This window comes from Bufo gargarizans, chromosome 4 (genome assembly GCF_014858855.1).
Source record: "Bufo gargarizans isolate SCDJY-AF-19 chromosome 4, ASM1485885v1, whole genome shotgun sequence".
Classification (NCBI taxonomy): Eukaryota; Metazoa; Chordata; class Amphibia; order Anura; family Bufonidae; genus Bufo; species Bufo gargarizans.
Genome location: NC_058083.1, coordinates 336,978,117 through 336,991,227, shown reverse-complemented (window position 1 = coordinate 336,991,227; position 13,111 = coordinate 336,978,117). Strand labels below are relative to the sequence as shown.

The 13,111-nt window shown below is 44.3% G+C and overlaps 1 protein-coding gene across 6 annotated transcripts in view; it reads right to left on the bottom strand.

Moving 5' to 3' along the window:
• SASH1 (SAM and SH3 domain containing 1) overlaps positions 1–13,111 on the bottom strand; it is a 339,003-nt gene that overhangs the window by 179,583 nt on the left and 146,309 nt on the right. For all 6 annotated transcript variants that reach the window (XM_044291728.1, XM_044291725.1, XM_044291729.1 and 3 more), the window contains exon 2: positions 4,351–4,479. In XM_044291728.1, the coding sequence (XP_044147663.1) occupies positions 4,351–4,395 (45 nt within the window). In that variant the 5' untranslated portion in view covers positions 4,396–4,479. The remainder of the gene's footprint in view (positions 1–4,350; positions 4,480–13,111) is intronic.

The window sequence follows — 13,111 nt, the reverse complement described above, 5'->3', positions numbered from 1 at the left end:
TCAGTTGCATATCATTGTGGTGCACCTTTTGCAGTGATTTATGTATTTGTGTATTTTCATCCACACACTACTCCATCTTGTGTAGAATGCCTTTGTGGTGCATGTGGTCCACTAGCAAAGGATCACATGCGGAGGAATTGCTCCCTCGGTTATAAACAAGCTACAGTGTTTGGTGTTTTGAGCATTTCCTCCCATTTAGGCCACTTTATTTTAGTGAATTATCTTTATATATATGGAATGTGCCATTGCCTAATGCTGGTAACATTCTGTTGCACCTGGTAGCCTGTGTCACATGGCCTGTTATAGGTGGGGCTTGCAGCCATATCCCTTCTCCCATTGCATGAGTGATCTCACTATGGAGGTATGTGGGAGCTTGGCTGTGAGTTAGATCTTAGCACCTTTCAGACCGTGTTCACAGGTCTGATAAAAACGGAGGCCAAAGTCTCTGTTTTTATCATCATTGTATATTTTCATCCACACACTGCTCCATCTTGTGTAGGATGCTTATGTGGTGGAGGAACATTGTACCTTCATGTGGAGAATAACAATATGGTGGATCGTGGGTTTTCTGAAATAGTGCTAATATACATACTGTACCTAACCTTATTGTATTTCCTTTGTATACAAGGCATTATGCATGATGGGAACCCCAGTGATCAGCAGGGGAACTCAGCACTCAGGGGCAGGGGAGAAGAAACATAACAATGCAACTCATTGAATCCAGTGGGCCGTTCATTGATTGGAATGGACGCGCTAGGTACTCCAAATGGCAACTACTCTCTGCTGTCCAACCTCAAACTTAATCCCCATTATATGTATTTGCCTTACAATGTTTGAGACAGTAAATATTGCCACGATGCAAATATATCAAGAAGAGATCCGCCATAGGCACAGCATACAGAACAATGCAGAGCATATACCGCCTCATCCCAGATCTGCTGCCTCCTTCTATAAAGCAAGCTATAAATCAGGCCTGGCCAGCCCTGATTTATAGACTTATTTTATTTCACTTATCTGTAACTAAGTTTCTCTGCTCTGAAGAGCGGGCAGCCAGAGGCACTATCTGCGGCATCCAAATGTGAATGCAACAGAACAGGTTGTAAGAACAAATCATCCCTTAGACGAGCAGGAGCTTAATTACAATCCTAATGTTTGAACATTTAAATGTCGTCAGCGATTTGCACAAATTGCTTTCTCTTCTGAAAGCTGAAAATTCTTTAAAACCTCTTCCTCTGTGTGTTTTCCCATTGCTGATAATACAGAAGTGGTCTGAGAACACAGGCATTACAATGTACATATGGTCTTCCAATACATAAAATCTATCCTCCAATTTAAAAAAAAATAACTGTTACCTCTGCCTAACCAATACTTCTGTACAGTCGGGATCACAAAGTGTAGTATGATTGTGAGGTGGTCGGGTTTGAGGTTGCTCCAACACTACGCTGGATCACCACGTGCCAGGATCACCAGCAGCCAGGATTTGGAGTAAACTGAACTGAAGAGCAAAACAATAGAGGCAATGCACTGAGCTTGCTTCTCGAGTCTCATAACTGGCTGAAGAAGGTTATGTGCTAAGGAAGGGCTTGAGCTAGCTATCCTTCTCTCAGAAGGCTGGTACCCTGGTACCAGAGTCTGTGGCTTAGTTGTCAGGCAGAGTTTCCCCGTCTCAGCGTCTTCTTCTGGTCACTTGTGCAGTCTGGCAGACAACTAGGGCTTCTGAATGTTCTACTTTTATACAGTTTCTAACTCATCCAGAAGCTTCTAGTGGGAGGGGTGAAGGAAAGCCTAACATAAACAATGTGGTAGTTTCCAGCTGTCAAAGATTTGTATTGTGCTTCAGTAAAAGTCAATGGGAATGACTAAGTCTAATTTCACATATGCAGCAAGATATCCATCAGGCAGAGTTTTTAATCCGGCCGATCTCCGCCGGGCCCTATTATAGTTAATGGGGTCAGTAGGCATTCCGGTACTGCCTGGCAATGTCAGATCCAGAGAACTCCAGCAGGCTGTTCTCTGCCAGAACAGCCTTTTGGATACCTTGCTGTATATGTGGAACTAGTCTAAGCAGTTTCCAGATGTAAAAAACTTTTTGACAGAGCTAAACCAGACTGTCCAAAGTTCACTGCATCTGTTTTTGTCCCTCCAAAACTTGGCTGCTAAGTCCCAAAATCTCTCAGTATTATCTGGCGGGGCATTAACCCTTTCCACAGTGCACTGCAAATGCAGTGCAATAACAGCGCAAATGAACTGGATATATTACAATAAACACATAACATGCAGTTTAACAATATAAAACAGAATAAGTGCACACATAAATCATAGTGCAAGCAAACCCGTCACAAATATCCACAAATATCCATACTCCAAAACCCTTTCTCCATGGCACTAGAATTGTCCCACACATTTAAAAGCCTTAGGCTACATGCACACGAACGTTGCTTGTTTCCATTTTTTTGCTGATTGGATGCACACCCATTCATTTCAATTGGTCCGCAAAAAAATGCGGACAGCACACCGTGTGCTATCCGTATGTTCGTTCCATAGCCCCGCAAAAAAAATAGAACATGTTCTATTCTTGTCCGTTTTAGGCATTGTTACAATGGATCCGCAAAATAAAAATAAAAAAGGATGGCATATGGATGTCTTCTGTTTTATTTTTGCGGACCGCAAAACACATACGGTCATTTGCATGTAGCCCAGGGTGGATAAAAATCAATGATTTTTTATATATTTTTTAAATCGAAAAAAAATGGATTTTTGGAATTTAAATCAGATTTTTTTTTTAATTTAAATCAGATTTTTTAATATAAAATGCTTTTTGAGGAAAATATATTACCATCCAAAGGTTATTTCTTTATGAAATAAAGATTGCTTTTTTAATTATGTAGAATAAGGCTGTATATGTTTAATGTTTTGTTAAATTCCATTAATCCATTCACAATGTCATGCTCTTCCAGAGGTTTTTGTAAGATTACTGGGTAGTTTCTCTGTCTACAAGATATTATCACAGATGCTTCATTTAATTTTGGAGTTCTCAAAACTGAATTTATAGCATGAAAAGAGTTGAGAAAAAGATCTTAATCCTAACTTCTACAAACCTATAAATACTGAATCAACCCCTTCAGTGCTAAGTTTAAAGTTCAGTGAATAGAATATAAACAATATTTTTCTGATTGTTTGGAGTGGAATAGATCTGCACAAGAAGAAAGTGAAACTAAGTGTAAGGAGGAAAAGGCAAGCAGACAAGGAGTACTACAAAATGAAAGTGAAACTTTCTGAGCACAGTACTGCACAGCCACAGACAGACAAGTCTTTGGATCTTTTTGTGTGTATGACCTGAGGTTTATCACATTCTTTCCTTGGAGGAAAAAAACTATAATGGCAGCAGGCCATAAGAGAGACCCAGTTTGGCAGTATTTTAATGAAGTTCCTTTACCTATCGGTAATGCGTGCAAAATGCAAACACTGCAACAAAGAAATGCAAGGCCTGGTGGCCCGAATGAGGCAACATCATGAGATGTGCTGTGATGAAGATGACCAAAGAAACAATTTTTTCTCCTTCCTAAGTACAACAGAAAAATTGTCCAAATATGAATCTTTATGTAAAAAACTATGATTTAAATCAAGCCTTACTGACTAGTGATTTAAATCAAATCCACCCTGAGCCTAATCCTGAAAAATATGCTGACTGCATCCACATAGAAGTGTAATTTGGATGGGTTGTTTTAAGTTTGCGCCCACAACTGCATACATCAGGGATCAGCAACTTTCGTCACTCCAGATGTTGTGAAACTACAATTCCCAGAATGCTCCATTCATTTCTATGAGAGTTCTGGGAGGTGCACAGCAAGTATGTATGCTGGGCGTTTTATTTTCGCAACATCTGGAGTGCCGGAGGTTGCCTACCCCTGGCACAGATTACAGTGCAAGCAAACCTTTCAAAGTGCAATAAAGTAGGGGTTGATGACTTTGCATAGCAGCAATAGAAGCAAATGTCCACAAATAGCCATACTCTAAAGTACCCTTGCAGCCTTATCCTGAAAAAATATGCTGCATCCATGTAGAAATATAATTTGGATGGGTAGATTTAGGTTACCTGCTGGATATTGTTGAGTTAATGAGGTTATAGGGGCAGTAGGTATAGAGTCCAATTTCTCCATTTAGGGAAAGCCATACAATACTTCTCAAAGTAGTGATTATGCAGACTTATATAAGCATGATGATCCTTTGACATGTGTCTCAGCTTCGTCTCATAAAACATTTGGCGTACCAATGAAACATGTCTTAAGGTTCATTTTGAGGGCATTTCAATGTCTGTAAACTGATGTAAAACACTATGTGGTGCCTTACCTCATCAAGATCCAAGGAGACATGGCGCTTGCGCAGTTCCTCCATCCTCTCGCACACGTCTGTGAAGCAGGTGTTGTAGTAGTCAGCGTACTGTTCAGCAAGGTCGTCAATGTTTCCCAGTGAACCATCCTATAAGCAACGGACAGAAAATGTTGGTGAGGGGAAATTAAACTCTCAACCTGCATACAGTATTTTATAAATGGACCCCCAAAAAAGGAGATACTCAGTTATGAATTGCAACTTTCTCCATGGCTGAATACACTTTGTAATATAGACTGATCTGCAACATCTGTAACATTTAAACCACTGATAGGTGAAGTGGAAAATAACTCATGACAATGGCACCTGCCAAGGAGTAGGATGTATTATACAGCAAGAGAAAGTGTTGAAAGCAGGTAAAATGGGCATTCATAAGGATCTGAGTAAAGCTGAAAAGGGCCAAATTGTGAAGGTTGGACTGCTGGTTGGCAGCATCTACAAAACAGCCGTTCTTGTGGTTCCTGGTACACAGTGGTTAGTTTCTAGGGACTTGTTCAGTTCATACCATGTTTTGGCAGCATGAGGGGACCTACACAATATTAAAGGGAAACGGTCACCGGGATTTTGTGTATAGAGCTGAGGACATGGGTTGCTAGATGGCCGCTAGCACATCCGCAATACCCAGTCCCCATAGCTCTGTGTGCTTTTATTTAAAAAAACGTGTTTTTTTTGTGTAAAAAAACGATTTGCTACATATGCAAATTAACCTGAGATGAGTCCTATCCCTGACTCATCTCACGTACAGGACTCATCTCAGGTTAATTTGCATATGTATCAAATCGGGTTTTTTACACACTAAAAGCACAGAGAGCTATGGGGACTGGGTATTGCGGATGTGCTAGCGGCCATCTAGCAACCCATGTCCTCAGCTCTATACACAAAATCCCGGTGACAGGTTCCCTTTAAGCTGGAGGCTCTAAAGATGCTTTCCAACCACAAGCCAATTTTAATTTCCCCAAAAGGTGGTCTACATAAAGTAAAAAATACTCATCTGCTCCTCAGTGCCCAGGGTCTGGTCTTTGTGTAGCTTCTGGTCCCCAGAGTGTAAACTTATGGACAGGGTCATGCAATCATTTACTGGCCTCAGCGGTGACATGTCCCAGGTGGCACATCATAGCTGGATCAGGCACCACTTAAGGATATGTTCACCACTGAGGCCAGCGAATGACTTCACCAGTGCACGCAAATTCAACTGGACTCTCGGCCCTAGAAAGGAGCAGCAGGGAGCAGGCGAGTGCATTTTTTTCCTTTATGTAGATGACATTCCAGACACAGACAAGGTAAGTTATATCAGAAAACTGGGTCTTTTTCACGAAAATGCCGCAATTTTGTTAACAAATTAGCAAATAATATTACTTCTCCCCTTTAAACAGGGACTATTCCTACAGTTTTGTACATAAAATATCTTGCTAGGTAGTGAAGTAATATGTAGCTGCCACATGCTCCTGATTATATGGCTGGATTCTTATCCACCCTCTAGGCAGCACTTATCACCTAAACTTATGCTTTCAGAAAGCTGTTAATGGTTCCAAAGGTCACAGAGTAGTTAGTGCACAGCCCAAGTAATCCACTTAAGGAACAATGCGAGTGTCAAATCTCCAGCTTATTCATATTCTTTAAGCCATGTGGATGTTTCGAGTGAAAAGCCTTGAATCCACATGTACAACTCCGCTCAATGTAGCATACATTTAGATACTACATTTCTTCTCAAATGGGTTGTGCAATGGCTTTATACTGAAGATCTGTCCTCATCATAGGTCATAAGCATCAGATCGGCGGGGGACAGTCTCCCGGTACCCTTGCTGATTGTATGAGCGCTGCTTCCTCTTCAAAATTACCTAAACATCATCTTCTTTGTAGAGGTGGTACAGTTTAATTACAGCCGCTCGTTCCATTTACTTGAAAGGGATAAGCAATTACACCACTGCTACAAGTTAGACAGAGTGGAGTTAAGCAGTGAAAAGCCGCAGCACTCGCGCAAGCGCCGCAGCTTAAACAGCTCATCAGTGGGGTGCTGGAAGATACTTTTGAGGATAGGTCATCAATATACTAGCGTAGCACAACCCCTTTAAAGGGGTTATCCCATGGATAATGTAAAAAAATCTAAAATCAGATTTCATATAGTCATCTCTTTCTAACAAAGCTAGAATCAGCCCTGTACCGCACACGGATCCAGAGATATCATCATTTATTGCTCAGGTAGATTTATTTTAAGCTGACGGCTCAGGGGGGGGGTGTCTTTTCTGCTTCAGATAAGGGGGCGTGTCTCAGCTCTCCCTATCACAGCTCAGGAGACAGTTGAAGGATGAAACTGAGCATGTGCGGCCTTCTCAGTGAGCCGGTCAAAGAAAAAAGAACAAAGAGCAGGTGGCGCTATACAGATAACTTTTATTGATTAAAGGGATTCTGTCACCTCCCCTAACCCAAAATCCGATTTTAACCACTTCAGCCCCGCTAGGTGAAACCCCCTTCATGACCAGAGCACTTTTTACACTTCGGCACTACACTACTTTCACCGTTTATCGCTCGGTCATGCAACTTACCATACAAATGAATTTTACCTCCTTTTCTTCTCACTAATGGAGCTTTCATTTGGTGGTATTTCATTGCTGCTGGCATTTTTACTTTTTTTGTTATTAATCAAAATGTAACGATTTTTTTGCAAAAAAATGACATTTTTCACTTTCAGCTGTAAAATTTTGCAAAAAAAAACGACATCCATATATAAATTTTTCGCCAAATTTATTGTTCTACATGTCTTTGATAAAAAAAAAATGTTTGGGCAAAAAAAAAATGGTTTGGGTAAAAGTTATAGCATTTACAAACTGTGGTACAAAAATGTGAATTTCCGCTTTTTGAAACCGCTCTGACTTCCTGAGCACCTGTCATGATTCCTGAGGTTCTACAATGCCCAAACAGTAGAAAACCCCCACAAATGACCCCATTTCGGAAAGTAGACACCCTAAGGTATTCGCTGATGGGCATAGTGAGTTCATAGAACTTTTTATTTTTTGTCACAAGTTAGCGGAAAATGATGAGGATTTTATTTTTTTTATTTTTTCTTACAAAGTCTCATATTCCACTAACTTGCGACAAAAAATAAAAAATTCTAGGAACTCACCATGCCCCTCACAGAATACCTTGGGGTGTCTTCTTTCCAAAATGGGGTCACTTGTGGGGTAGTTATACTGCCCTTGGCAATTTAGGGGCCCAAATGTGTGAGAAGAACTTTGCAATCAAAATGTGTAAAAAATGACCGGTGAAATCCAAAAGGTGCACTTTGGAATATGTGCCCCTTTTTTGCTGCCAAGGTGGGCAAAGGGGCACATATTCCAAAGTGCACCTTTTGGATTTCACCGGTCATTTTTTACACATTTTGATTGCAAGGTACTTCTCACACATTTGGGCCCCTAAATTGCCAGGGCAGTATAACTACGCCACAAGTGACCCCATTTTGGAAAGAAGACACCCCAAGGTATTCCGTGAGGGGCATGGCGAGTTCCTAGAATTTCTTATTTTTTGTCACAAGTTAGCGGAAAATGATGATTTTTTTTTTTTCTCTTTTTTCCTTACAAAGTCTCATATTCCACTAACTTGCGACAAAAAATAAAAAATTCTAGGAACTCGCCATGCCCCTCACGGAATACCTTGGGGTGTCTTCTTTCCAAAATGGGGTCACTTGTGGCGTAGTTATACTGCCCTGGCAATTTAGGGGCCCATATGTGTGAGAAGTACTTTGCAATCAAAATCTGTAAAAAATGACCGGTGAAATCCGAAAGGTGCACTTTGGAATATGTGCCCCTTTGCCCACCTTGGCATCAAAAAAGTGTCACACATCTGGTATCGCCGTACTCAGGAGAAGTTGGGGAATGTGTTTTGGGGTGTCATTTTACATATACCCATGCTGGGTGAGAGAAATATCTTGGCAAAAGACAACTTTTCCCATTTTTTTATACAAAGTTGGCATTTGACCAAGATATTTTTCTCACCCAGCATGGGTATATGTAAAATGACACCCCAAAACACATTGCCCAACTTCTCCTGAGTACGGCGATACCAGATGTGTCACACTTTTTTGCTGCCAAGGTGGGCAAAGGGGCACATATTCCAAAGTGCACCTTTCGGATTTTGCAGGGCATTTTTTACACATTTTGATTGCAAAGTTCTTCTCACACATTAGGGCCCCTAAATTGCCAGGGCAGTATAACTACGCCACAAGTGACCCCATTTTGGAAAGAAGACACCCCAAGGTATTCCGTGAGGGGCATGGCGAGTTCCTAGAATTTTTTATTTTTTGTCGCAAGTTAGTGGAATATGAGACTTTGTAAGGAAAAAAGAAAAATCATCATTTTCCGCTAACTTGTGACAAAAAATAAAAAATTCTAGGAACTCGCCGTGCCCCTCACGGAATACCTTGGGGTGTCTTCTTTCCAAAATGGGGTCACTTGTGGCGTAGTTATACTGCCCTGGCAATTTAGGGGCCCAAATGTGTAAGAAGTACCTTGCAATCAAAATGTGTAAAAAAATGGCCTGCGAAATCCGAAAGGTGCACTTTGGAATATGTGCCCCTTTGCCCACCTTGGCTGCAAAAAAGTGTCACACATGTGGTATCGCCATACTCAGGAGAAGTTGGGCAATGTGTTTTGTGGGGTCATTTTACATATACCCATGCTGGGTGAGAGAAATATCTTGGCAAAAGACAACTTTTCCCATTTTTTTATACAAAGTTGGCATTTGACCAAGATATTTTTCTCACCCAGCATGGGTATATGTAAAATGACACCCCAAAACACATTCCCCAACTTCTCCTGAGTACGGCGATACCACATGTGTGACACTTTTTTGCAGCCTAGATGCGCAAAGGGGCCCAAATTCCTTTTAGGAGGGCATTTTTAGACATTTGGATCCCAGACTTCTTCTCACACTTTCGGGCCCCTAAAAAGCCAGGGCAGTATAAATACCCCACATGTGACCCCACTTTGGAAAGAAGACACCCCAAGGTATTCAATGAGGGGCATGGCGAGTTCCTCAAATTTTTTATTTTTTTTGCATAAGTTAGCGGATATTGATTTTTTTTGTTTTTTTCTCACAAAGTCTCACTTTCCGCTAACTTAGGACAAAAATTTCAATCTTTCATGGACTCAATATGCCCCTCACGGAATACCTTGGGGTGTCTTCTTTCCGAAATGGGGTCACATGTGGGGTATTTATACTGCCCTGGCTTTTTAGGGGCCCTAAAGCGTGAGAAGAAGTCTGGAATATAAATGTCTAAAAATGTTTACGCATTTGGATTCCGTGAGGGGTATGGTGCGTCCATGTGAGATTTTATTTTTTGACACAAGTTAGTAGAATATGAGACTTTGTAAGAAAAAACAAAAACAAACAAAAAATTTCCGCTAACTTGTGCCAAAAAAAATGTCTGAATGGAGCCTTACCCAGGGGGAAGTGATCAATGACAGGGGGGTGATCAATGACAGGGGGGTGATCAATGACAGGGGGGTGATCACCCATATAGACTCCCTGATCACCCCCCTGTCACTGATCACCCCCCTATAAGGCTCCATTCAGACATCCGCATGATTTTTACGGATCCATGGATACATGGATCGGATCCACAAAACACATGCGGACGTCTGAATGGAGCCTTACAGGGGGGTTATCAATGACAGGGGGTGATCAGGGTGATCAGGGTGATCACCCCCCTGTCAATGATCACCCCCCCTGTAAGGCTCCATTCAGACATCCGCATGATTTTTTACGGATCCATGGATACATGGATCGGATCCACAAAACACATGCGGACGTCTGAATGGAGCCTTACAGGGGGGTTATCAATGACAGGGGGTGATCAGGGTGATCACCCCCCTGTCACTGATCACCCCCCCTGTAAGGCTCCATTCAGACATCCGCATGATTTTTTACGGATCCATGGATACATGGATCGGATCCACAAAACACATGCGGACTGTCTGAATGGAGCCTTACAGGGGGGTTATCAATGACAGGGGGTGATCAGGGTGATCACCCCCCTGTCACTGATCACCCCCCCTGTAAGGCTCCATTCAGACATCCGCATGATTTTTTACGGATCCATGGATACATGGATCGGATCCACAAAACACATGCGGACGTCTGAATGGAGCCTTACAGGGGGGTTATCAATGACAGGGGAGTGATCAATGACAGGGGGTGATCAGGGAGTGTATATGGGTGATCACCCGCCTGTCATTGATCACCCCCCTGTAAGGCTCCATTCAGACGTCCGTATGCTTTTTGCGGATCCGATCCATGTATCCGTGGATCCGTAAAAATCATACGGACGTCTGAACGGAGCCTGACAGGGGGGTGATCAATGACAGGGCGGTGATCAATGACAGGGGGGTGATCAGGGAGTTTATATGGGGTGATCATGGGTGATCAGGGGTTTATAAGGGGTTAATAAGTGACAGGGGGGGGGGTGTAGTGTAGTGTGGTGTTTGGTGCGACTGTACTGACCTACCTGAGTCCTCTGGTGGTCGATCCTAACAAAAGGGACCACCAGAGGACCAGGTAGGAGGTATATTAGACGCTGTTATGAAAACAGCGTCTAATATACCTGTTAGGGGTTAAAAAATTCGGATCTCCAGCCTGCCAGCGAGCGATCGCCGCTGGCAGGCTGGAGATCCACTCGCTTACCTTCCGTTCCTGTGAGCGCGCGCGCCTGTGTGCGCGCGTTCACAGGAAATCCCGGCCCTCGCGAGATGACGCGTATATGCGTCGTCGTGCGCAGGGCTGCCGCCTCCGGACCGCACATCTGCGTTAGGCGGTCCGGAGGCGGTTAAAGCAGCCATGCAGCACAGCTTACCTTGATTAGGCTGTGCTCTTCTATCTTGTAATCCGTCCAGTAGTTTCTGTAAAAAACAACTTTTATGGTTATGCAAATGAGCCCTGAATGTGCCCAGAGGGGCGTTTTGTTCCCCTTAGTGAGCCCAGTACCGCCCCTCTTACAGTGCCCAGCCCGCCTTCCTTGCGACTGTCTAACCGCCCCCAGCCTGCCACAGCCTCTCCACCCTCTCCTCCCCCTCCCTCACGGCCGAACGAACTCTCGCACAGGCGCAGTACCCACTGAGGGCTGCGCCTGTGCGATCTGCAGGAGACTGAGGGCAGGAGCTTCATCCTCGTCTCTGGGCATGCGCCGAGCCCAGTGGACGTCCGATGCTCGCTCTTCCCTGCTGACTGAGGGAAGAGCGAGCATCGGACGTCACTGGGCTCGGCGCATGCCCAGTGACGAAGATGAAGCTCCTGCCCTCAGTCTCCTGCAGATCGCACAGGCGCAGCCCTCAGTGGGTACTGCGCCTGTGCGAGCAGGAGCGTACATACAGGGGTCGCAGTTGCGACCGGGCCCGACACTCCAGGGGGCCCGGCCGCCTGTGGACCCCTGGCCCCGCCCTGCAGTAGTGCTGTGCCTGCCTATTTAACCCAGGCAGCCGACCCGGGGCCCGCCGCCCAGTGTTGCGTTTCTGCGCTGCATAGTCAGTGCCAGGCCAGCCCTACCCTCCTTGAGTCTCCACCCCCTTATTCTCCTCCCCGTGCGGCCGCATCGGACATGACGCCGAGACGCAGCAGGGAGAAGGCGCTTTCGGGAGAGCGCGAAGAAGCCGGTGCCGATCCGGAGGTTAAGATAAGATAAGATTAGAAAAAAGTCTTCCTAATTGCTCACCACATTTGTGAGTGAGTGAGTTCAGAGTAGGCTCAGAGTAGGCTCTGCTGGGGGCTGGCAGGGGCTGGCTTTATAACTAGCTCTCCTACATTTCTGTAGCCTGAAACCTCTGACTGCCCAGTTGGGCTGAAACTACTACACCCAACATCTTTTGGCAGTAATAGTAAATTGATATTGGTGCAATTCTGGGCTACTAGTCTATATAATACGTATGTAGGCTACATATGTATTATATAGACTAATAGCTCAGAATTGCACCAATATCCATTTACTGTTACTGCCAAAACATGTTGGGTGTAGTAGTTTCAGCCCAACTGGGCAGTTAGAGGTTGCAGGCTACAGAAATATAGCAGAGTTAGGCTACTTTCACACCTGCGTTAGGTGCGGATCTGTCTGGTATCTGCACAGACGGATCCGCACCTATAATGCAAACGCTTGTATCTGTTCAGAACGGATCCGTTTGGCTGCAAGCAGCGTTTTGGTGTCCGCCTCCAGAGTGGAATGGAGGCTTAACGGAGGCAAACTGATGGATTCTGAACGGATCCTTATCCATTCAGAATGCATTGGGGCTGAACTGATCCGTTTTGCACTGTTTGTGAGAGCCCTGAAACAGATCTCACAAGCGGACCCAGAAACGCCAGGCGACGGGGAGGGGGGCCCCATGATTCAGTTTTGCACCGGGGCCCCATGGATTGTGTGTACGCCACTGTGTGCGAGAGTTTGTTCGGCCGTGAGGGAGGGGGAGGAGAGGGTGGAGAGGCTGTGGCAGGCTGGGGGCGGTTAGACAGTCGCAAGGAAGGCGGGCTGGGCACTGTAAGAGGGGCGGTACTGGGCTCACTAAGGGGAAAAAAACGCCCCTCTGGGCACATTCAGGGCTCATTTGCATAACCATAAAAGTTGTTTTTTACAGAAACTACTGGACGGATTACAAGATAGAAGAGCACAGCCTAATCAAGGTAAGCTGTGCTGCATGGCTGCTTTAAAATCGGATTTTGGGTTAGGGGAGGTGACAGAATCCCTTTA